Source organism: Brachypodium distachyon, chromosome 4, assembly GCF_000005505.3.
Source record: "Brachypodium distachyon strain Bd21 chromosome 4, Brachypodium_distachyon_v3.0, whole genome shotgun sequence".
NCBI classification, from domain to species: domain Eukaryota; kingdom Viridiplantae; phylum Streptophyta; class Magnoliopsida; order Poales; family Poaceae; genus Brachypodium; species Brachypodium distachyon.
In genome coordinates, this window is record NC_016134.3 from 31,432,855 (window position 1) to 31,453,857 (window position 21,003).

General features: G+C 46.1%; 5 protein-coding genes across 6 annotated transcripts; 2 read left to right on the plus strand and 3 right to left on the minus strand.

Moving 5' to 3' along the window:
- The first annotated feature begins 561 nt into the window (after window positions 1-561).
- On the plus strand, window positions 562-6,688 carry LOC100837928 (alpha-L-arabinofuranosidase 1). Its single transcript, XM_010239661.3, has 18 exons — window positions 562-923; window positions 1,444-1,671; window positions 1,843-1,897; window positions 2,239-2,435; window positions 2,678-2,799; window positions 2,880-3,027; window positions 3,339-3,408; window positions 4,043-4,188; window positions 4,270-4,315; window positions 4,398-4,450; window positions 4,758-4,902; window positions 5,041-5,159; window positions 5,279-5,350; window positions 5,467-5,570; window positions 5,693-5,749; window positions 5,837-6,029; window positions 6,117-6,260; window positions 6,396-6,688. The coding sequence occupies exons 2-18, from the start codon at window positions 1,489-1,491 to the stop codon at window positions 6,516-6,518; spliced, it is 1,977 nt and encodes a 658-aa protein (XP_010237963.1). The 5' UTR covers window positions 562-923; window positions 1,444-1,488; the 3' UTR covers window positions 6,519-6,688.
- An 822-nt stretch (window positions 6,689-7,510) lies between these two features.
- LOC104585070 (translation initiation factor IF-2) lies at window positions 7,511-8,827 on the minus strand. Its single transcript, XM_010241010.1, has 2 exons — window positions 7,847-8,827; window positions 7,511-7,723 (listed from the first exon to the last, which is right to left on the minus strand). Exons 1-2 carry the CDS (start codon window positions 8,825-8,827, stop codon window positions 7,511-7,513), a joined length of 1,194 nt encoding a protein of 397 aa, XP_010239312.1.
- Window positions 8,828-8,999: 172 nt separating this feature from the next.
- Window positions 9,000-9,750, minus strand: LOC104585071 (pectinesterase inhibitor 8). The gene has a single exon (XM_010241011.3). The coding sequence runs from the start codon at window positions 9,662-9,664 to the stop codon at window positions 9,140-9,142; it is 525 nt and encodes a 174-aa protein (XP_010239313.1). The 5' UTR covers window positions 9,665-9,750; the 3' UTR covers window positions 9,000-9,139.
- A 463-nt stretch (window positions 9,751-10,213) lies between these two features.
- On the minus strand, window positions 10,214-13,876 carry LOC100838524 (WEB family protein At5g55860). Of its 2 annotated transcripts, none has more exons than XM_003577826.4 (3): window positions 13,734-13,876; window positions 12,730-12,920; window positions 10,214-12,136 (listed from the first exon to the last, which is right to left on the minus strand). In XM_003577826.4, the coding sequence occupies exons 2-3, from the start codon at window positions 12,886-12,888 to the stop codon at window positions 10,370-10,372; spliced, it is 1,926 nt and encodes a 641-aa protein (XP_003577874.1). In that variant the 5' UTR covers window positions 12,889-12,920; window positions 13,734-13,876; the 3' UTR covers window positions 10,214-10,369. The 2 variants fall into 2 exon arrangements, with proteins under 2 accessions (XP_003577874.1, XP_024318937.1); XM_024463169.1 differs by having other exon boundaries at window positions 13,644-13,852.
- Window positions 13,877-17,026: 3,150 nt separating this feature from the next.
- On the plus strand, window positions 17,027-20,350 carry LOC100838836 (probable auxin efflux carrier component 1b). Its single transcript, XM_003577827.4, has 4 exons — window positions 17,027-18,998; window positions 19,084-19,327; window positions 19,418-19,494; window positions 19,896-20,350. Exons 1-4 carry the CDS (start codon window positions 17,698-17,700, stop codon window positions 19,960-19,962), a joined length of 1,689 nt encoding a protein of 562 aa, XP_003577875.2. The 5' UTR covers window positions 17,027-17,697; the 3' UTR covers window positions 19,963-20,350.
- Window positions 20,351-21,003: the final 653 nt, after the last annotated feature.

Sequence of the window (21,003 nt, forward strand, 5' to 3'; positions counted from 1 at the left end):
GAATTCAATGATCTGACAGTGGCTCCACAACAACCTCATCTTGTCTTATCAAAACGTAGCTGTTTTCTTTCATTTCTGATCCTTTTCCAGCGAAAAACGAGGAAAAAAAGGCTTCTTCCACATTAATTTAATGTGGAATTTTGAATAGGTTCAAAAAAAGTCTCATGCAGATTTCTTTATCGGTTTTGGTATAGAGAAGTTGTTTGTTTTTTAGTTAGAGACAAACCAACTTTGTTGATCGGCGGATTTTAATCCATCGGCAGCACATGAAAATGACATGTAGATCTTAATATTTGATTATGGGCTTAGATTGAAATTTTTTATTTCCTCCGTCCAACAAAGGATGTCTTAATTTTAACGAAATTTGAATGTATCTATACAGTAAGTCATGTCTATATACATCCAAATTTTGACAAACTTGAGATATTGTTTGTTGGAGGGAGGAATACTTAAAATTCAAAGAGCCATCCGCTTTCTTTGTAGGTTTAGATTATTTTGATGTGGATAAACGAGGGAGACTAGCAAATGATTGATGCTGGTTGGTCAGAGAGCCATACGGATAACACGCCGGGCCCACGGGTCAGTGAGAGGGAGCGCGCGCGGAAGGAGCGAAGCAAAGCAACCACCGAAGCCGGCCCGCTCCGGCAAGCAACCGGCCGTGGCTCCGGCGTCCGATCGCCATCCGGCAATCGAGCTTCCCTTCCCTTCAAAGCCACTGCTTCCTCCCTCCTCAGTCCCTCCCTCGTGCGTGGCGGCTTCGCCTACTTAAAGCGCCCGCGCGCCTCCGGAGTCCGGAGCTCGTACGTACATACATACACTCTGCTCGCAGGAGCAAGCTAGGCAGAGGCTCTTCTTCTTCTTCTTCTTCTTCTTCTTCTTCTTGCTCCTCCTCCTGGTGCTGGTGCCTGGGTGGGGGATTTATGGTGAGAATTAATCTCGATCTTTTCCACGGACTGATTGATTCGTGTTCTTTTTTTGGCTGTGCTTGCTAATTGTTCGATGAAATGCGCAACGAGTTAAGGGGAGACTTTTTGTTAATTTGGAACCCGTACGAAGGGGAGAGTTTGTTAGTTAGCTGGTTGGTTAGTTAGCCTCTCCCTGCGGAGCTCATGTCCAGAGGATCATCTGAAATTCAGCTCTCTTTTCCATTTTCGCACGCCCGCTTCGTTGTATAAAGCTTACAAACACGTTTTTCTTTTTCTTCTGAAATTCAGCTTGTATGTATAACTGAATGCAAATTAATTAAGCAACTGGGTGGCTTATAGTCGTCGTTGGTTTGGCCACCTCTTTGTTTATCCATGTGTTTATTTTCTTTTGATTTTCTAACTGTATTTTAGTGTCAGGTTGCAAACTAGCTTGTGCTTACACATTTTTTCCAGCTTAGCTAGCTCGATCAGTTGGCATCTCATGTTTCATATCATCTGTTTTCTGTTATTCATTCAGCAGACACGCGGGCGGCATTAGTACTGTTTTGGCAAGCAGAAGCGTATGGGTTCCAAAGAAGTGCTCCGTCATGCAGCCTTGTGCCTGCCGCTCCTGCTCATCTCCTTGGGCTGCCAATGTCTAGCATCGTCAGAATTTCAGGCCACGCAGACGGCAACGCTCAAGGTCGATGCGTCGTCGCAGCTCGCTCGGAAGATCCCGGACACGCTGTTCGGGATGTTCTTTGAGGTGAGGTGCTGGTTTTATTCTTTTGTGGTCTATCGTCAGTTCATCTTTTTCTCATGGTGTGTACTTCTTGAGGTTCCTCAGGCTTCATGTGATGCTCAGAAATCAGAACAAAACACTACAGGTTCCAATTTTCTGTTGTCATATTAATTACCTTGGCTGATAATACTGTAGGAGATCAACCATGCTGGAGCTGGTGGCATATGGGCAGAGCTTGTCAGTAACAGAGGTACTTCATCATTCTTGATTGTATGATGTGCTGAAGTCCATTGGAACATAAAACATAGATATTATAAGACAACTAATAGGAAATGTATAGAGTGAAGTGTATAAATTTATCCCTCTTTATTATTCTTTGGAGGTAACAATTCCTTGCTCTGCCTGTTTAACTCAATTATCTTTTGCCACAATATCTCTATTTAAACACATGACGATAATTGTCTCCTTAGTTTCGAAACTTTAAATACAAAAATATATCTTGAGCATATTTCTCGGATGAAAGCAATAGACATTTTTCTTCTGAAGTATAGTCGATCTTGGTGAAACCATTGAATGTACTTTGTGCTTCAGGTTTTGAAGCTGGAGGACCCCATACTCCATCAAATATTGACCCATGGTCTATAATTGGAGACGACTCTTCCATATTTGTGGCGACTGATCGTACATCATGTTTCAGTCGAAACATTGTTGCTCTTAGGATGGAGGTTCTCTGTGACAACTGCCCAGCTGGTGGTGTTGGCATTTACAACCCTGGATTCTGGGGCATGGTATGATATGGCTTTAGGTTGACCATAATTTGTTCGCTCATATCAGCACAAAATTTTTGCAGTAATTTTTATCTTCTGCAACATCTTTTAGCTTGTTGCAGTTTTTAATATCTTTTAGGTAGTTTTAGCTTCCATATCCAGTGCATGTTCGGTTTTCCTAACATTTCCATTCTTATCCAATCTAGTAATTATCCTTATCCCCGTCAAAAAAATAGTAATTTACCTTATCATTTAAATTTCAGAATATAGAAGACGGAAAGACCTACAATCTAATCATGTACGTTAAATCAGCAGAAGCTGCGGAATTGACGGTTTCCCTAGCAAGCTCTGATGGGTTGCAGAAGCTAACTTCAGTTACCGTACCGTTAGTATCATTCCTCTCAATATTTGGACATAAGGTGGAAGACATTATTTCCACTAGTTTAAAGAACTTTGTTTTTTCAGAGTTGCCGGCACGTCCAACTGGACAAAAGTGGAGCAGAAATTGATTGCTAAAGGAACAAACAGAACCTCAAGGCTGCAGATAACAACTAACAAGAAGGGAGTTGTATGGTTTGATCAAGTATCGCTCATGCCTTCAGATACGTTTAAGGTATATTATGCATTTTTCTCTTTGATCTTGACAAGAACTGAAAGCAAGCAGAGAGCCAAGACCTTGCAAAATTAAATTATACATCAGTCGAAGTTCAAAATTCTGAACATGAAGCACTGAACTATCGCAGTGAAATTCGCATGGCATTGATAACAAACCCCTGCTGCTGGAGAAAAGAAATTAATCTTTGCCTTTATTTTATATTCTTAATATTTAAAATGATTTTATGTATCTTTCTCCTGACCAAGCTTATGGTGCATGAGTTCACCTAACTATTTAACTATACTTTTTTCCCCTATACATACATACAGGGACATGGTTTCCGCAAAGAACTGATATCCATGCTTCTGGATTTAAAACCAAGTTTCTTGAGATTTCCTGGTATGGCTGTATGAACTGTGTTCAATGTATTGATGGCATCACACTAATATCCGTGTACAATATAATTAACTAGACTGGATGAGATATTTTCGATTGCGTCAACCTGAACTCCTTTACTGTACATTCAGATCAGGTAGAAACTAGTGGGACTTAATTAAACAGAAACCTTACATTAACGGAAATGCTAGTGCCTATTCATCTAAAATATGTTATTTAAAATATCACATCGCTATATAAGAAGTTAGATCATGCGGACTAAAGTTTGTTTTTCCCAGTTGAATATGTTTTTCTGGCCATTTTAATATTGCAATTGCTACAGTACTCGTGCTATCTTTAAATTTAAATATATTTGTTCCTGTCGTAATATGTTCCATTAACTACTGTAGCATTTTAAATAGACCCAATATGTCCCAAACATAGTTTCTAAGGACATTACAAATTTATCGGGTTGCTTACACTGGCAGAGCTATGTGGAGGTCAACGGGGAGGGGGGAGCGCCCCTCCCCAGCCTGGCAATTTTTTGTTAATTAGTAGTTCTTAAGCTAATTTGGCCTTTTCGCCCTTCTCGGACATTCCTGTTAAGCTCCGCCACTGGTTGCTTACTTTTACATAATTTGGTTGGAATATATTATAGGGGGGTGCTTTGTTGAAGGCGAGTGGTTAAGAAATGCATTCAGGTGGAGGGAATCTATTGGTCCATGGGAAGAGAGGCCTGGACACTTTGGAGATGTTTGGCATTACTGGACTGACGATGGCCTTGGATATTATGAATTTCTCCAGGTACCAGTCAACATTATTTACCTTTTATTTCTTTTATATTCTCATGATAATCATATATTACTTTTGAAATCTTTATCAAAGCTTTCTGAAGACTTGGGTGCTGCTCCAATCTGGGTATTCAACAATGGTAATTATCTTCCCATCTGATCATACCAATGAGTGCCGATGTTGGTCTCTTAATCATTGGAATGTTTTTTCTTAAATACCAGGAATCAGCCACAATGATGAAGTTAATACCGCTGCTATTGCCCCTTTTGTAAAGGTATTTTGAAATTCTAGTTCATTTTTCCTAAATCTGGAATGAACTGCAGTTTGCAAGCGATAGTAACTGACCATTGCCATGGTACATCTGAACATGAGCACGCTTCTTTCTTAGTGACCCAGCTTCTTATTTGACCAATCTTGTCCATGAACCAGCTTCATCCATCTCTATCGTTTATTTTTATGGCACAGGCATATTAACAAAAACATCAAGTGATACTCAGTTCTTTTCAAGAATTAGATGCATATCAACCGATCATAAATCCCAAGTTTATTATTCTGCTATTATCCTTGCCATCTTTCTATAGGATGTATTGGACAGTCTAGAATTTGCAAGAGGAAGTGCAAACTCGACATGGGGCTCTGTTAGAGCTGCAATGGGTCATCCTGAACCATTCCCGGTCAAATATGTTGCAATTGGAAATGAAGATTGTGGGAAAAAATTCTACGTCGGTAAAATCGTCAACTACCTCTTAGTGCAAAGATACACAGCTCCTGGCGTGTAGAGGCTATGGCGCCATTGCCCTCCACCCCTCTACAAGCCAAACTGAAATCTTCTTATACATAATGCTGTTTGATTCTATTGAACAGGCAATTACCTCAAGTTCTACAATGCTATACGGGTAGCTTATCCAGACATCCAAATGATTTCAAACTGTGATGGCTCTTCTAGGCCACTTGACCATCCCGCGGATCTCTACGATTTTCATGTAATGTACTTATGACAAATTTGCTCGACTCATTTCCTCCTGTATAGATCTCACTGTTTATCACCACTGACTTGTTCTTACCTTCTATTAAAGTCTAAAAATAATAATTTTTTCCATAGGTCTACACCGATTCCAAGACTTTGTTTAACATGAAGGGTACATTTGATAGAACATCTCGTAGTGGGCCCAAGGTATGTCGCAGTCTTGACCACCTCCTGACCTTTTTCTAGTGATTTTCTTAAGATGCTTGTTTGTATGAATACTCACTTAGCTTACCTTCATTGTTGACTATATGATTTTTGGGTAGGCTTTTGTCAGTGAGTATGCGGTTTGGAGAAGTGATGCAGGTAGAGGAAGTCTTCTTGCTTCACTAGCAGAGGCTGCTTTCCTTACTGGATTGGAGAAGAACAGGTGATTTTTCCTTATAAATGTTGTGCTCAGGCCTGCGCTCCCCTTGAGGCCTGAGCTCCCCTTCAGGCCTGCGCTCCCCCTACTCTTGTAGTGTTAAATGACCTCTTGTTGGTTCTTTGCAGTGATATTGTTCAGATGGCAAGTTACGCACCACTCTTTGTAAACGACAATGACCAAACGTTAGTATCAATTATTATATCCTTTCTCCATTTCTTGAGTTCTTATTGGTTAATATCACAATTACTATGTTTGAATCAAACAATCAGGTGGAACCCAGATGCTATTGTATTCAACTCCTGGCAACAGTATGGAACTCCTAGTTACTGGATGCAGAAGTTTTTCCGCGAATCTAGTGGAGCCATGATTCATCCGATTACAATCAGTTCTAGCTACTCTAGCTCTCTGGCAGCATCTGCAATCACCTGGCAGGATTCAGGGAACAGCTTCCTGAGAGTAAAGGCAAGTAACATTTTCGCGCCCTAGCTAGCTGGCGTCTGGATGATTACAAACTTCTTAAGTGTTAATGTCCAAAGCTCCTTTATGCAGATTGTAAACTTTGGGTCAGATTCCGTGAGCCTCACAATCTCTTCAACTGGGCTTCAGGCTAGCATCAACGCACTGGGATCGAACGCTACCGTTCTCACGTCCAGCAATGTGATGGACGAAAACACTTTCAGTAACCCGAAGAAGGTAGCATACATACAGCTTCTACTTGCGATTATATCATAATTATGTAGAGCTTAATTATCGTTGGGTTTTGGCATCATTCTCTCGACCGGAGCTGCTCATCTGAAGCCAAAATATTGTTTGTGACGAACAATGCAGGTTGTGCCGGTGGTGAGCCCGTTGCGCAATGCTGCGGAACAGATGCAGGTCACGCTTGCTCCGCACTCGTTCAGCGCGTTCGACCTCGCGCTGGCTCAATCTGCGCTTGTCGCGGAGATGTGAAGTAGCTGATGCACAGGAGGTTAGCGACAGATGAAAAATACGAGAAAACACGTACACGAGTTGTGATACACAGATACAGGAGGTTGTATGTACGTTGATAAAAGACCGTACAGTGTAACAAACAGGAGATACCACGTATTAAATAAAGTTCTCAGCCTTATTTGCAGTCCCTTTTCCTTGCACGTGAAAACAGAACATGTTTTGAGTTTAACTTTATTTCGGCAGAAGTGATCCTGAATCTATGCAAAGGGCAAGCAGAGAAATTGGCGTTTACTTTGACACTAAATGTACCATTGTACAGCCTATTTCAGTTGTTGTATTGTGCTGTTGGTTAGTATTGCAAGATACAATCAAGAACTCATCATCGATCTTGTCCAATTGAATTAGCGATGCCAATCAATCAAGAACTCATCATAGAAACCAAGAACACAACAGTTACAAACATTAACAGGGGAATTTCTCTCATCATCCATTTCCATAAAATTTTCGATACAGGCTTTACAGAAGTTCTTCAGATCCTAGCATTTGACAAAAACCTGCATCCATTTCTGCCAAAAATTCTGGATACAGACAGAGTTTACAATTCAGAACAACTGAATCATTAACACTGTCCAATTGAATTATTAACACTCTGAATCAATATCTCATCATCCACTCCAATTGAATTAGCACTGTCAACCAAGAACTCATCATATCGTCGAAATGAAGATAGATTAGCATACTAGTACAAAATCTGATGATACAGAATCCTTCCAACAAATGATACAAAATCTGATGAACAGAACAGTTATAAAACATGAGCAGAGCACTACAAATTCCATGCAATTTGCATATACAATCATTTCCTACAAAACTTTCGATACAGAGTCTATTACATCGTTGTCGATCGAGTTCAGATCAGACATCCTAGCTACAAAATCTGCATCCAATCTCTACGAAAAAATATTCTGGATACAGAGTCCACAAACTTTTCCTGAGATGGTTCGCTAGGCCTAGTACTGAAGATCAGTCAAGTCCGAGAGAGGCATCCTTTCCCAGGCGCCATCGCCGTCGTCTTCAACGTCGACGAAGCTGAGCACGTCGCTTATGTCCAGCGCGATGGCGTCGTCTTCCCGCTCGTCGGCGTCCAGCCCTTCCAGCGATCTCGCGGCGGCGCCATCATCTTCCTCTGTCGGTATCGCCGCCGTCTCCGTCTCGAGGTCGGTCTCCAGCGCGCTCGCGAAGTCGCCGAAATCTTGGTCGTCGTCGTCGGCGGCGGCGGGGGCTTCTTCTTGTTGAGCGGCGGCCGCAGCGGTGGGCGATTGTTGTTGGATGGCGTCCAAACATGCCCATTCGTCTTCTTCTTCTTCTTGGGCTGCTTCTTCTTGGACGGCGGAGTCATTCTTTTCGAACAGCGCCATGAGTTCGGCGACCGTCAGCGTGGGCCGCCGCGGCTCGAGACCAAGGAGACCCGGCGGCGGCCGCGGACACCCCGACGGCCGTGGTACCTGCCGCAGCGGCACCACCTTGGGAGCTGGCGGTGCTGTCGCCGCCGGTGGGCTCGCCATGACCGGACGTGTAGCAGCAGCAGGGGCAGCTGCAGCGCGCGCCCTCTTCTTGGGCCGCGGCGCATCGGCCACCACCGGCGCCGCCCTCTTCTGCTGGATCGTCGCCGGCGCCGGCGCAGGGAGCACCGGCAGCGCCATGACGCGGCGGTTCCGCGGGCTTGACGGCGGCATCCGCTGCGGACCAGCCGCCATGGCTGCTTGTTGAAGAAGAAGATCCCCTGCAGCAGCCGCTGGTTCTTGTTGAAGAATACGATCCCCAGCAATGGACTCTGCCACGGCGAGGGAGCCGGGCTTGGCATGCTCCTTGACGTAGAGGCGGCAGAGGACGCTCTCCGCGATGCCATCGGCGGCGGCCTCCTCAGGCAACCGATGGAACTCCTCCATGAGCCAGTCCGTCTTGCCGTACTTGAGCGTCTCCACGAACCCGATGGGCTCGCCGGTCACGGCGTCCACGACGGGCTTGTTGTTGTTGGTTCCCCAGCTGACCCCGGCCACGGCGCGCGAGGTCCGGTAGCCGGCGCCGCCGCGGATCGGGACGCGCTTGCAGGTCGTATAGAAGTACCTGTCGTGGGTCTTGGGCAGGCGCGGGAAGGCGGCTGCGAGGTCGGCCGGCGGGTGGCCGTAGACGTCGGCGGCGTGGATGATGCCCTCGGCGTCGGGGACCGGGTCGCCGGCGATCCAGCGGCGGAGGTACAGGCCGATCGCCTCAGCCGGCGTGGGGTGGAAACGAACCCCGAAACGCAGGGCGGCGAGGGCCGCCATTGTCACAAGCTTAGCGTGGATTGAAGAATCGAAATGTGTGAGAGTAGAGCTAGGGTTGCATTGGAGATTCGGAGGGGTGCATGTGCTTAGCTTATATCAGCTGGGGAATTCGATCCCTGCAAGAACTCGGATTCACCATTGCCCCAGTCCCCCGATCCGAAACAGAGCTGGCTACGGATTACACAAAAGAAACAATTTATTTTTCCCTGCTAATAAATTTGTCTTTTTTTCATATACTTTCTCTAATACGGAGTAATTGTTTCCATAAACCGATGTCGGCGACGGCGAGCAGTGCTACATTTCTCTCGATGATCAAGCGATGCCGATCAGCCGGACGGCGAGCTCGGCGAGCCTGTCTGCGTCGCGGCCCTCCTTCGTCACCGGCGACGGCGGCGCGCCGCTCTTCCCGAACCCGTCCTCGCACCGCCTCGCCGCGGTCGCCGCCTTCTCCAGCCCCGCCGTCGCCTCGCGGAACCTGCTGCCCCTGATCGCGGCGGCGGAGCCACGGCCGCCGTCCACGATCCCTTCATACAGCGCCTGGCACGACCGGAGTGCCTGCAGGCCGCCGCCGGAGGCTAGCAGGCCGTCGATCTTGGCCTTGGTGCTGGTGGCGTTGGCCACGAGGAGGTCGGCGGCGACGGCGGCGAGCTCCTTGTAGCTCTTCGCGTGTTCGCCGGCGCCGACGGACCCGAGCGCCGCCTTGCAGAACTCCGTGTCCGGCGCGCCCGCCATCTTGCACGCCACGAATATGAGGTCGTTGCCGCTGGCCACGCCGAGGACGGAGATCAGCAGCATGGCGATGACAACGCGAGCAGAGGAGGAAGAAGAGGACGCCATTTCCAGTTAATTGGATTTCAAGTGTCTGCTGGATTGATGGCAACAAATGAGGTGATTTATATAGAGTGGTTGATTGAATGCCAAATCGGAATTTTAATGATTCTTCTTAGTTTCAGTAAGTAATCAATCAATCAATGATTCTTCTTCATTTTAGCAGCAATTTTAATTAGTCAATGATTCTTCTTAATTTCAGTAAGTAATCAATCAATCAATGATTCTTCTCAACTTCAGCAGTAATTTTAATCATACGGCAACTACAAGATGTGGAGGTTAATTTGGATTATTTTTTTTACATTTATTTACTATTTCAGGGAAAGACATTTGACAGGTTATACATTTACATACATACATATACAACATCAACAATATTATTTTATCTTGCAAAATAGGCTTAATTATTTATCATATGTTATGATTACGACACAAAACTTTTTCATGACCTTTTTTCCAATTCCATAAACCACATAAACGGATATAAATGCAAAATAACATCCAAAAGTTGTGCTAAGAAACTGATAAAATTCTCATAGATCAAACTGGGCAAAACCAGTCACACAATACATATACATATACAACATCAACAAGGTTACATGGCCAAAGTTAGGAATGTTAGTACATTACAAAGTATAAGCAACTTCAAATATACTCTACAATGGTGGGACAAGGGACAGATTATACAGAGTTCCTCTAGCGCCCAAGGACAAGTTATGAGGGAGAACTGCAATCTGTACTGTTCTTCTTCCTATGATGGAACATTCCAGTGATGCTAGGAAGCATGAAGCTCTTCTTGAGCAGAGCTTTGGTGTTCCTCTGATGCCCGCCGGTCTTTTCATTGGCTTTTGCGGCAGGGGCCTTGTGCGTGGACTGAGATGGATTCTCTGCTGGCAATGCGGCTCTCGCGGGAAGTCGGCATGCCTCGGCATTATTGGTTTGTTCTTCCTTCTCCTGCCACCGCTTGAGCTCGCTTTCGACCGCCTTGTTTGCTGCTTCCGCCATCTCTGCCTTCTTTAGTGCCTCCTCCGTTGCCAGTTCGATGTCCTCCATTTCCTTCTGAGCAGCTTCCAGCTTCTTGATCGCCTCACTCTCGCTGGCTCTGACAGCATTCACCTGGGCCAGAGCTGCAGCGACTTTCATCTCAGCCAGCTTCTCGGTCTGCTCCACCTTTCGACTTAGAGACTCAAACTCTTGCTTGGAGATTCTGATATTTGCACCTGGTTCAGAGATCGAGGCGCGGGCAGCGACTGCTCTGTCAGATAGTTGCTTGATCCGATCGAGAGCCCTTGATTCAGCTGCTTTTGCTACTTCCGCGTCCTTCAAAGAGGCCTGCAGCTTCTGCTCCGCTTCCGCTAATGCAGCACGTGCTGCTTCAGCTTCATCTCTCAACTCAGCTGCACGCTTCTGCATCACTTCAGCTTCCTCAAGAGCGTCTTTCGACTCGGAAGACAACTGCTCGAGGGCCAACCTCAGTTCATCAGAACCTAATGCTGCATCTGATTCTGAAGCTATTGCAGTCTCAAGATCAGATTTGCACTTCTGAAGCTTACCATGAAGGTCTCCTACAATAGATTCAATCTCTGCGTCCTTATGTTTCAGCTGATTGTGTTCCTCCTTTACAGCCTGTAACTCTAGCCTCAACGATTCAACTAAACTACTAAGAGAAGTTTCCTCTTGCTCAACTTTGTGCAGCGTTTCTTTAGCATCCTCCAGCTCTGTGCTGGCAGCAGAAATAGACTCCAAATCTTGAGCTTTGGCATCTTCCATTTTCTTCCGCAAAGATGCAATCTCCGAATAAGTCTCATCTAGTTTCTCTTGGAGGCTCTTGTAAGCTACAGGATCAAAATCATTTCTCAAGGCGGACAATTTCCTCTGAGCTTCGTCAAGATCTTCTTTACAAGTTTTCCTGGCAACATCTTTCTCAGCAAGGATGTGTGCCTCTTCTTCACGTGCTTTCTCCAAAGCTGCCTTAGCATGCATAAGTGACTCTTGAACCAGTGCAATCTCGGTACGGAGCTGAGATGCCTTTTCCTTGTTTGCTTCAGAAGACTGCATGGCTTCTGCTTCCTGCTGGGCAGCGAGTAACTTAGCGTCCAGTGAGGTTTCAAATTCCTTCCTTAGTTTCCTAAGCTCCTGCTTTGCGGCATCAAGATCTGCCAGAGCAACAGTATACTGTTCCCTCACATTGTCTAGCTCCAGCTTTAAAGTACCAGGACCATCCTTTCCAGAACCCTCACCAGAGCTGCCAGCTTCAAGCTCCTTCGTTCGAATAATTGCCAATTCTGTCGCCTGAATATCCCGTTCTTTGGACTTGTTAAGTGCATCAAGCTTATTTGTTAGATCCTCGACGCTCTTTTTAGCCCTCTCCAGCTCAGAGTGGGCTTGCAATCTGGTTGTCTCAACGTTACTCAGCTGTTCCTTGTATTTATCCAACTCTTTCTGAGCCAAGTGCAGTTCTGTTTCCTTAGCCAACACCCTCTGTCACAGATAAAAATTGAAAGGTATAAAGGGTCAGCATAATAATACAATACAGCTAGATCCAGGTGATGCAAAATTGAAAGATAAAGAGACTGTTTAACAGCTACGACATGGCAGTACATCAGTAGTTGTGAAAGACTAGTGTGGACGGCCCGAAGTAATAAAAAAGGAACCAACATGCACTAGGAGGAGCATATGATGCATCATTTATTCGTAAATGTACAAATCAAGATACATGAAAACCAGTTAAGCAACAGCCTAGTTCTACATAATCCTAATAAAAACACGAAACAATGGAAAGGGGCGAAAAAAGGTAACTTTGTATAAATTGTTTGATGACTTCTCTGTTGACAGAGTTTGAATCTACAAATCTGATCACAGATACTCGTATGGAGGCTTTAGCATTTAATCTCACAATCCTAGCACCAATATAGCCTTTCATCAATGTGATCTGGACTTGATTATCATTCTTGTCCGGCTGCAGTTGCACTCAATTATAGTATATGTGCATTGAAGACTAATAATTCAGCACCATGGGCCTATTAGATGATCAAATATAATAGCACGCGACTTTGTTTCATAAACAGTATTACCTCTGCTTGAGGAGCCTGCGCCTTTCTGGCAGAAGACCTGTCGGACGAAAACCGGACCTCGCCGAACAAGCTTACTGCAGCTTTGACAGATTCGAAAGGCGCCCTCGTGTCTATTTCTCCTGTCTTTTCCGCATCGGTAGGGGGTGGCTTTGTTCCCATATTTCCCTTTGCTACAAACACCGTGTGTAACCCTGCAACAGGAACCCATCAAGTTGATGACATAAGAGTTCTTGAGGTATACAAATGCTAGAACGGACTGATTCAATGAAGGGATCCACTAGATTTTGTTAGCCAACAAGAGGAATAACATATGACTTGACAGCAAAATACTGTGCCGAGTGCCGACAGAATAATCCTCAAATGGTCCAAAATAAGAGGGCAAACTTGAATATGTTTACTACTCCCTCCGATCCTAAATTTTTGTCCTTGTTTTAGTTCAAACAATTTAGGACCGGAGGGAGTAGGTTTCTGAAACGTTTCGTCAACCAAAGTTTGTGAATTTTTCAACACCCAATCAGAAACATCCATGGCACATTTATCCACTTATTTCTGGGGAAGATCAATTATTAAGAACCTCATTCTGTCCTACTACTCCCTGAATCAAGCTACCAAAATCAAAACAGCACTGCTCCCTTGTCAGTCATCACTTGAGCTTCCTGCACATCATCTGTGTATGTAAATATAAAGACAGCTAGCGCCCATAATAAAATCCATTGCGGCCGGTAGTAACATCTTCTTCCCCTCTGTCGAATAATAACACCTCAAAGATTGCGTGCAATAGCTTTGCAGAAAAGAATAAACAAATTTGGTTTTCCTAGAGCGTAATCTGATGCAGGCTCCGCTGGCTGCCGCCGCTACGTCGCAAGATTAAAGGAGAGCGCGACAGGGCTTTCATTTCGACCAACGCCCCGTACCGTAAGTCCCACGGCGTGTGCATTGATGATCGTCAGAACTGGGGGTGGATTTCAGATCGGGCAAAGCAATGCGAGAGGACGGACGGGTACCAGACGGCGGAGCGAGGAGAGCCGAAATCGGAGAGAAGGCCGGGGGCGGGGGCGGGGGCGAGGGCGAGGGCCTGGTCGGCGCCGCGGGAAGGAGGAGAAGGAAGGAGGCGGTGGCGTTCCGGGGGAGAAGAGAAGAGAATGGACGGTGCGGTGCCGGGTTTCACGGGGCGTCCGCTCTCTTCTCTCAGTTTAGGACCACCAAAAACTGGGCCGCCGGGCTGAGCCTTATTGGGCCAAACCGTCCGGTCCGCCTGGCTGAGCGTCATTGGGCCATTTTGAAAAAGGGGAGGATTGGCATGTCATGCATCCATAGGATTTGAAAATGAGGTCTTACCTACGCTTAGAACCCTTAGGAATTAGCCCAATTTGGACACATCCTTAGGAATCCAGCATGTCCATTCCTATTGAAACGAATGCTACACACAAGGAAAAACCCAAGGATTGAAATCCTGTAAAAATCCTTAAAGAATTCTGCAAACCGAATGAGTCCGGAGGGGACGGATCCTCACACACAAAAAAAAACTTGGGTTGCCAATGTAAACTAGCATGAACAGCTTATGGTCAAAAAAAAATCATCTTATTTTTCAGTCGACAATTCTAGCCATCCAATGAAGAATTTTTTATCCATCAGACCTACATTAATGTTAGAGAAAATTACGCAAAACCACCATATTTGGGGCAACATTCTAGGAAAACCACATTTTTTAAAAAAAAAATTCAAATCACCACCACTTTTGTGGACCGTTATACTCCCGCGCACTAATTTGCGACTTGAACGCGTTTTGATTGAAAACCTAACAAGAGGGCCCACTTGTCGGTGCCACCGTGTCCGAACCGAGTAAATTGCACAACCATCACATTGAAGACACTTGTTGCAAAAACCATCATTTTTGCTAATTTTCGCACAGAACCACCGTATTTTAGGCAAGTGTTTGAACATATCATTGATTCTGTCGTTTGAGGCATATAAGCTCATTTCTGAAACCTTGGGCCTACATATCAAGTTGACAAACTCAACCCAGCGTTAAGATGAATCTCAATGGTTGAATCGCCTTAAAAAAACAGCAAAAACAAAAAAACAAAAACTTGGGCAGCTAGCAGTGCACTGCTAGGACAAAACCAAGCAAAAACTAACCAGATGGGTAAGTAAGGTTTATGTTACTTACTACTCCATATTTATTGAATGCTACTACTCCATTGTGGCTATAAGTTTCAGAAGAGTGCAGATGTATGTATGTACTGTGGGTGGATCATTCGTCAGTGTGGGAGGAGATGGTGCAACTTCCAAGACGACGGAGGAGTGGAGAAAAGATAGAGGATCTTGACTCGTAAAGGCACGACATGAAGAACACACACACTGTCACACAGCTGCACTGCACTGCACAAGCGCCAGCCAGCTCACACTTGATCTGACCCTCCCTGGAGTATCCATCCATTCATTCGCTCACTTCACATAGACCACAAAGCAACGCGAACAAAGCTAAGCTAGCTTGTAGCAAAAGACAAGATTTTCCACCCTTTTTCTTAAGACTGTTTGGGACTTTTATTACTGTTTCTCTGAAACTTTTTTTCCTTGTTCGGCTTTTTGTTCTCGCATGAAAGCAGGATAAAAACAAACGAAGCTCTGTCTGAACTCTGAAACGAAACCCTTTTTTGTTTGTTGCTCGCGAGAAAGAAAGAAAGAAAGAAGATTCAGGCACTCCCGTTTCTTTGTTGCTCGATCCATCTTTAATGTGTGTGTTATTGGTTTTGCTTTGTGTTTGTAGATTTTAATTTTATTCCCAACAGACATGCATTTGCAAAAAGCTGATGGGACAAGACGAGACTACTATGGGAGTACTGTAAAAGTGTTTGTGACGTTGTGTGTGGGCCAACCTTGCTCATGCATGTCGTCTATCACTGACAAGACTTTCCGTATAAAATTTGACAATTTCATTTGTACCAACGGTCATGTACGTAAACTTTGACCAGGATTAGGACTTGTACCAACAGTGGTACTGCCATGCAGCACACAATTTTTTTTTTCTATAATTGTTGTTGTCTATCGTTCTTTCTACGCAGATTAGCCAACATTCAGCTTGTAATTAAGCAGAAGTAGCCAGTAGCTTGTAACACAGAATCACTATTTTTTTTCGTTAAATTGAATTTTTTTTTAATGACTTACCAATAATAATTTAGCATCCAAACAGGCAACACTGCTCTGCTGCTGCAGCTGCTACAGGGCCTGTCCGTGAGGCGCAAGTTCAGAGTTGAAATGGAGCTCTGAACAAAGATGTGTCGGAGAGAGGAGATGACGTACCGCGTACGTAGTGTACTGAAGCAAAGCAAGCAAGAACTGCAACTGCAAATTCCGTGCAATACAAGTACTCTCGTATTCTACAGTACACGCTTGCTCTACGTACAGCAGCGCACAAGCACAGCCAGGGCTTGAAATTTCGGTCATTTCTGTTGTGCCTCAAAATTTTAGTTCTCGGTTAATTCCACCAGTGTGAGGCCAGCTTAAAATCTCATTGTAAATTGCTCTATCTTAAAAGTCCCAATTTCCTTTTTCGATGAGAACTAGCATTGCTGTACAAATGTGTGTTCCGCTACAATCTTGGTAAATCTCGGTACAATTTCCGAGAAATTTTAGATGCCAAATTCTGAAATAATTAACAAGGGAGATTCCTGAATTTCTGGTGTGTGCCCAAAAATTAGTTCTAGAACATGAAAGTAATTCTCATGGAAATACGATCGATGATATCAATTTAACTCAAGCGCTCTTTTTCTTTGCTTTCTACATGATGTTTTTTTTTTCGTCCGAACATACAGACAAGTTACGATGACAGATCAAGTGATACATTTGTTCTTCTTCTTTTTACGCGGTACCTTGACACAAGCTGTTTTTTTTATAATACTAATACAATACGTCATCTACACGACATTAATGTATGCTCATGTAACGAATTTACTTGAGTTTATCATGTCATAAAATTACAAATCAAGATTTGATCTTCGACGAAACAAAAATCTTTTTTCCGTACATTTTTTCACGGTTTTGTTGAGTTTTCTCGAAGGTTGGTTCTTCGATATACTCGTCCTTTCGATGTATACTTATAATTTTGGTTTTGATGTTTCTGATCGATATGCTCCATTTTGGTTTAGATTTAAACTACTACTAGCACTATTAATTTCAAAACACTCTCAGAGTACTCCACTGTTTTGATGTCTGATAGGAGTACTATATCATCATGGTTCATGGATACTCATGTTTATCAGCACCAAATCAAAGCAGGACCGATTGCCAGGGCAGCAGGAGAAAGATGAATAGGGCACCGGACGAGTGAGTGTGTGTGTGCAAGAAAGTCCAACCCCAAGCAAGTCTGCATAAAGCTTGCATCTTTATGAGATTCTCACAGGGCCAGACGTTTACTCTGCTGTAGCTACTCTTGCAGCAGCGCGGCAGCATGGCCTGCGCGGTCTACCTCTAGCCCAGTACAACAAGCTACTCCTGCACCCGCTATGCCATGCCGTGCTATGCTATGCTATTGACACTAGGGACAAGCTTCCATGTCTCCACCCACACCTCCCAAAGCCAAAGCCCTCCTTTCTTGTCCGCCATTACGCCAACACCTTGCCTGCCCTTCCTCTTCCTACCTGCTCACTTTCAGACACTGCCAAGGGAACACCAACACTCTGCTTCTGCTAGCTGCTCCAGTCCATGCTCCTAGCAAAGCTACCTGCTCCCCCTTCCTCCTCACATCTGCTGCCGCTGCCGCTGCTTGGTCACTGCTCCAGTGAGTCCACAATGCCATGCCCCTAGCCAAAGCTTTAATCTTGCCCCCTCTTCTTTCTTCTTCTCCTTCCTCGAGCCAGCTCTTCTTCTTCTTCTTCTTCTTCCTCGAGCCAGCTCTCTGCCGCACTGACTGACCAGTGACCAGCAGCATCTCTTCTCTTCTCTTCTCTTCTCTCGCCACCATCAGCCATGATCACGGCGGCGGACCTGTACCACGTGCTGACGGCGGTGGTGCCGCTCTACGTGGCCATGACGCTCGCCTACGGCTCCGTCCGGTGGTGGCGCATCTTCACGCCCGACCAGTGCTCCGGCATCAACCGCTTCGTGGCGCTCTTCGCCGTCCCGCTGCTCTCCTTCCACTTCATCTCCTCCAACGACCCTTATGCCATGGACCTCCGCTTCCTCGCCGCCGACACGCTCCAGAAGCTCGCCGTCCTCGCCCTCCTCTTCCTCGCCTCCCACATCCGCCTCCGCATCCCCTTCTTCCCCGGCTCCGGCGGCGGGGGAGTGTCCCTCGACTGGGCCATCACGCTCTTCTCGCTCTCCACGCTCCCCAACACGCTCGTCATGGGCATCCCGCTGCTCCGCGGCATGTACGGCGGCGCCGGCGCCGGCGAGGACGCCGGGACTCTCATGGTCCAGATCGTGGTTCTCCAGTGTATTATCTGGTATACCTTGATGCTGTTCTTGTTTGAGTACCGTGGGGCGAGGATGCTGGTCATGGAGCAGTTCCCCGGCGGCGGCGGCGCGGAGATTGTGTCGTTCCGTGTTGATTCCGATGTCGTCTCGCTCGCTGGCGGCGGCGGCGGGGAGCTGGAGGCGGAGGCCGAGGTCGGGGAAGACGGCCGGATGAGGGTGACGGTGAGGAAGTCGACGGCCGGGACGAGCTCGCGCTCCGAGACGGCTTGCGGGTCGCAGTCGGCGTCGGCCATGGCGCAGCCGCGGGTGTCCAATCTGTCCGGCGTCGAGATCTACTCGCTGCAGTCGTCGCGGAACCCGACGCCGAGGGGGTCGAGCTTTAACCACGCCGAGTTCTTCAACATCGCCGGCGCCGGAGTCAGGGGAGACGAGGAGAAGGGCGGCGTTGGGACCGGCAATGGCGGACACTCGCCGCAGCAGGGGAAGCGGAAGGACCTGCACATGTTCGTGTGGAGCTCGAGCGCCTCGCCGGTGTCGGAGCGGGCCGCCGCCGCCGCCGCCGTGCACGCCTTCGGCTCCGACCATGGCGGCGGTGCCCAGGCGTCGTACGAGGAGTACGGCGGGCAGGGGGAGGGGCCGGCGCTGTGCAAGCTGGGGTCGAACTCGACGGCGCAGCTTCGTCCCAAGGAGGAAGAAGAAGACGAGGAGCAGAGGGCGGCGGCGGCAATGGCGATGCCGGCGGCGAGCGTGATGACGCGGCTGATCCTGATCATGGTGTGGCGGAAGCTGATCCGGAACCCCAACACCTACTCCAGCCTCATCGGCGTCGTCTGGTCCCTCGTCTCCTACAGGTCCGGCATTCTTCCCAAACAAGCATTCAAACAAACACCTTTCGTTCATTGACAAAATGTGAATGAATCTTGTCTGAGATTTCAGGTGGGGGATCGAGATGCCGGCGATCATCGCGCGGTCGATCGCGATCCTGTCGGACGCCGGGCTCGGGATGGCCATGTTCAGCCTGGGGCTGTTCATGGCGCTGCAGCCGCGGATCATCGCCTGCGGCCACTCGCTGGCGGCGTACGCCATGGCCGTCAGGTTCGTGGTTGGCCCTGCGATCATGGCCGCCGCCTCCCTCGCCGTCGGCCTGCGTGGGGTTCTCCTGCACATCGCCATTGTTCAGGTAACAAACCCAGCACGTCGCCATTGGGGGTCTAGTAAGTTCAAATCAAAGGAAGAAGTGAAGAATTCTTCTGTGATGGAATTTTGGCAGGCTGCTCTTCCTCAGGGGATCGTGCCCTTCGTCTTCGCCAAGGAGTACAACGTCCATCCAAACATCCTTAGCACTGCGTATGATCTCTCCCTCTTTTTCTTTCTGAAAATTTTCTACTCCACTATTTAACATCAGCTATGTTCTTGGAAAAAATCTCTTGTATTTTACTTATGTCTGAAACATCTCGCCCTGTTTCCCGCTTCTTATTTTAATATATTGTATAATCAGAGACAACATCATCCACTCCACTAAAAGAAACTATAAAGAAAGAACACATGCTTGAGCTTTTCATCATGATTCCTTCCTAATCATCATCAATGATATAGTATCATGCATGATTACAGTAGAACACACATGCATTGACCCATTGAAGTGTGATTCGATGGTAGTACTCACTACTCAGTCTGCATGATCCTGATTCCTGACATGATAGATGATGAAATTTCGTCTTTTGAAATTCTGTTTTTTTTTTATGCAGCGTGATCTTCGGCATGCTGATCGCTCTCCCCATCACGCTGGCCTACTACTTCGTGCTGGGCCTCTGAACTTTTTCAGCTCAGCTCAGCTCAAATTAGATCAGCTCAACTGGGTGTTGCCACTGACAGTATCATCGTTCAGTACTAGTAGCAGTACAATTTAGGACCAACCAACAGTGACTTATTCCTCTCTCGCTTGGTTAATCCAGCTTTATTTACCGTGTTCGTCCATTTAGGTCGTCTTAGGCAGGAGCAATGTCGGCTTTTGGGATTCGGCGACAGTTATGATTCGAGACTGAAGGAAGCATTTAGGGATAGAAAAAGCTCAGTTGTGTTAGCGTTGGCAGTCTTAAGGCAATCTAATTTTATCTAATCTGTAAGACATTTTATCAGATCTATTATGGTGATTCGGCGACAATTCTCGTTTCATGTTTGTTTCATCATTCAGATGGACCTACATAATGTCAGCCTGTCTGAAATAAATTTATGGGAACAATTAGATGACAATTTTACTGTGTGTTCTTACATGAACAAAAAGTTGAATCTCCAAGTCCCCAGGTTGGAACAAAAACTTGGATCCAAGAACTGGAGGGAAAGGGACCTACAGTACCTGTCTATCTATCTAGGAGGAGAATGAGAATGATAAAAAAGGCGTTGGCTTTAGGCATGCGTGTAGCAGCAAAATGATGCTGGTCACCCAGCGGTCAAAAGGACACCAATCTTCCTCGTCGGCACTCTTTGGGACAAGCAAATTGTAGTGGAAAAGAACAGGGTTCAAAACATATGCAGCATAAATACAAACTAGGATGGATGGTGTAGTTTCATTTTAAATGGAATGGAACCATGAAGAGATTCCTGAAATTATATACTCCCTCCGTCTCAAAATAAGTGATGTGAATTTATATAACAATCTATATAAATTCACGTCACTTATTTTGAGACTGAAGGAGTATAAGCAGGATAAAAAAGCAATGCACGCAACATTTACTCATAGTGTACGCAACAAAAAACAACCCCAACAACACGAGGACAACATCTTGCAACCCTAGAATTGTTGTAATGTAACTATTCAGCATACACACCAACAACATTTGTGCTTGGCATCACGTC

Coding starts and splice junctions, on each gene's coding strand:
- LOC100837928 (XM_010239661.3), top strand. CDS start 1,489: ATGGGTTCCAAAGAAGTGCTCCGTCATGCAGCCTTGTGCCTGCCGCTC. Junction 2,800..2,879: donor CTAACTTCAGTTACCGTACC/GTTAGTATCATT, acceptor TTGTTTTTTCAG/AGTTGCCGGCACGTCCAACT. Junction 6,030..6,116: donor ACAGCTTCCTGAGAGTAAAG/GCAAGTAACATT, acceptor TCCTTTATGCAG/ATTGTAAACTTTGGGTCAGA.
- LOC104585070 (XM_010241010.1), bottom strand. CDS start 8,827: ATGGCGGCCCTCGCCGCCCTGCGTTTCGGGGTTCGTTTCCACCCCACG. Junction 7,724..7,846: donor AAGAAGAAGAAGACGAATGG/GCATGTTTGGAC, acceptor AGCGCGCTGGAG/ACCGACCTCGAGACGGAGAC.
- LOC104585071 (XM_010241011.3), bottom strand. CDS start 9,664: ATGGCGTCCTCTTCTTCCTCCTCTGCTCGCGTTGTCATCGCCATGCTG.
- LOC100838524 (XM_003577826.4), bottom strand. CDS start 12,888: ATGGGAACAAAGCCACCCCCTACCGATGCGGAAAAGACAGGAGAAATA. Junction 12,137..12,729: donor CGCAGGCTCCTCAAGCAGAG/GTAATACTGTTT, acceptor TATCTGTGACAG/AGGGTGTTGGCTAAGGAAAC.
- LOC100838836 (XM_003577827.4), top strand. CDS start 17,698: ATGATCACGGCGGCGGACCTGTACCACGTGCTGACGGCGGTGGTGCCG. Junction 18,999..19,083: donor TGGTCCCTCGTCTCCTACAG/GTCCGGCATTCT, acceptor CTGAGATTTCAG/GTGGGGGATCGAGATGCCGG. Junction 19,328..19,417: donor TGCACATCGCCATTGTTCAG/GTAACAAACCCA, acceptor GAATTTTGGCAG/GCTGCTCTTCCTCAGGGGAT.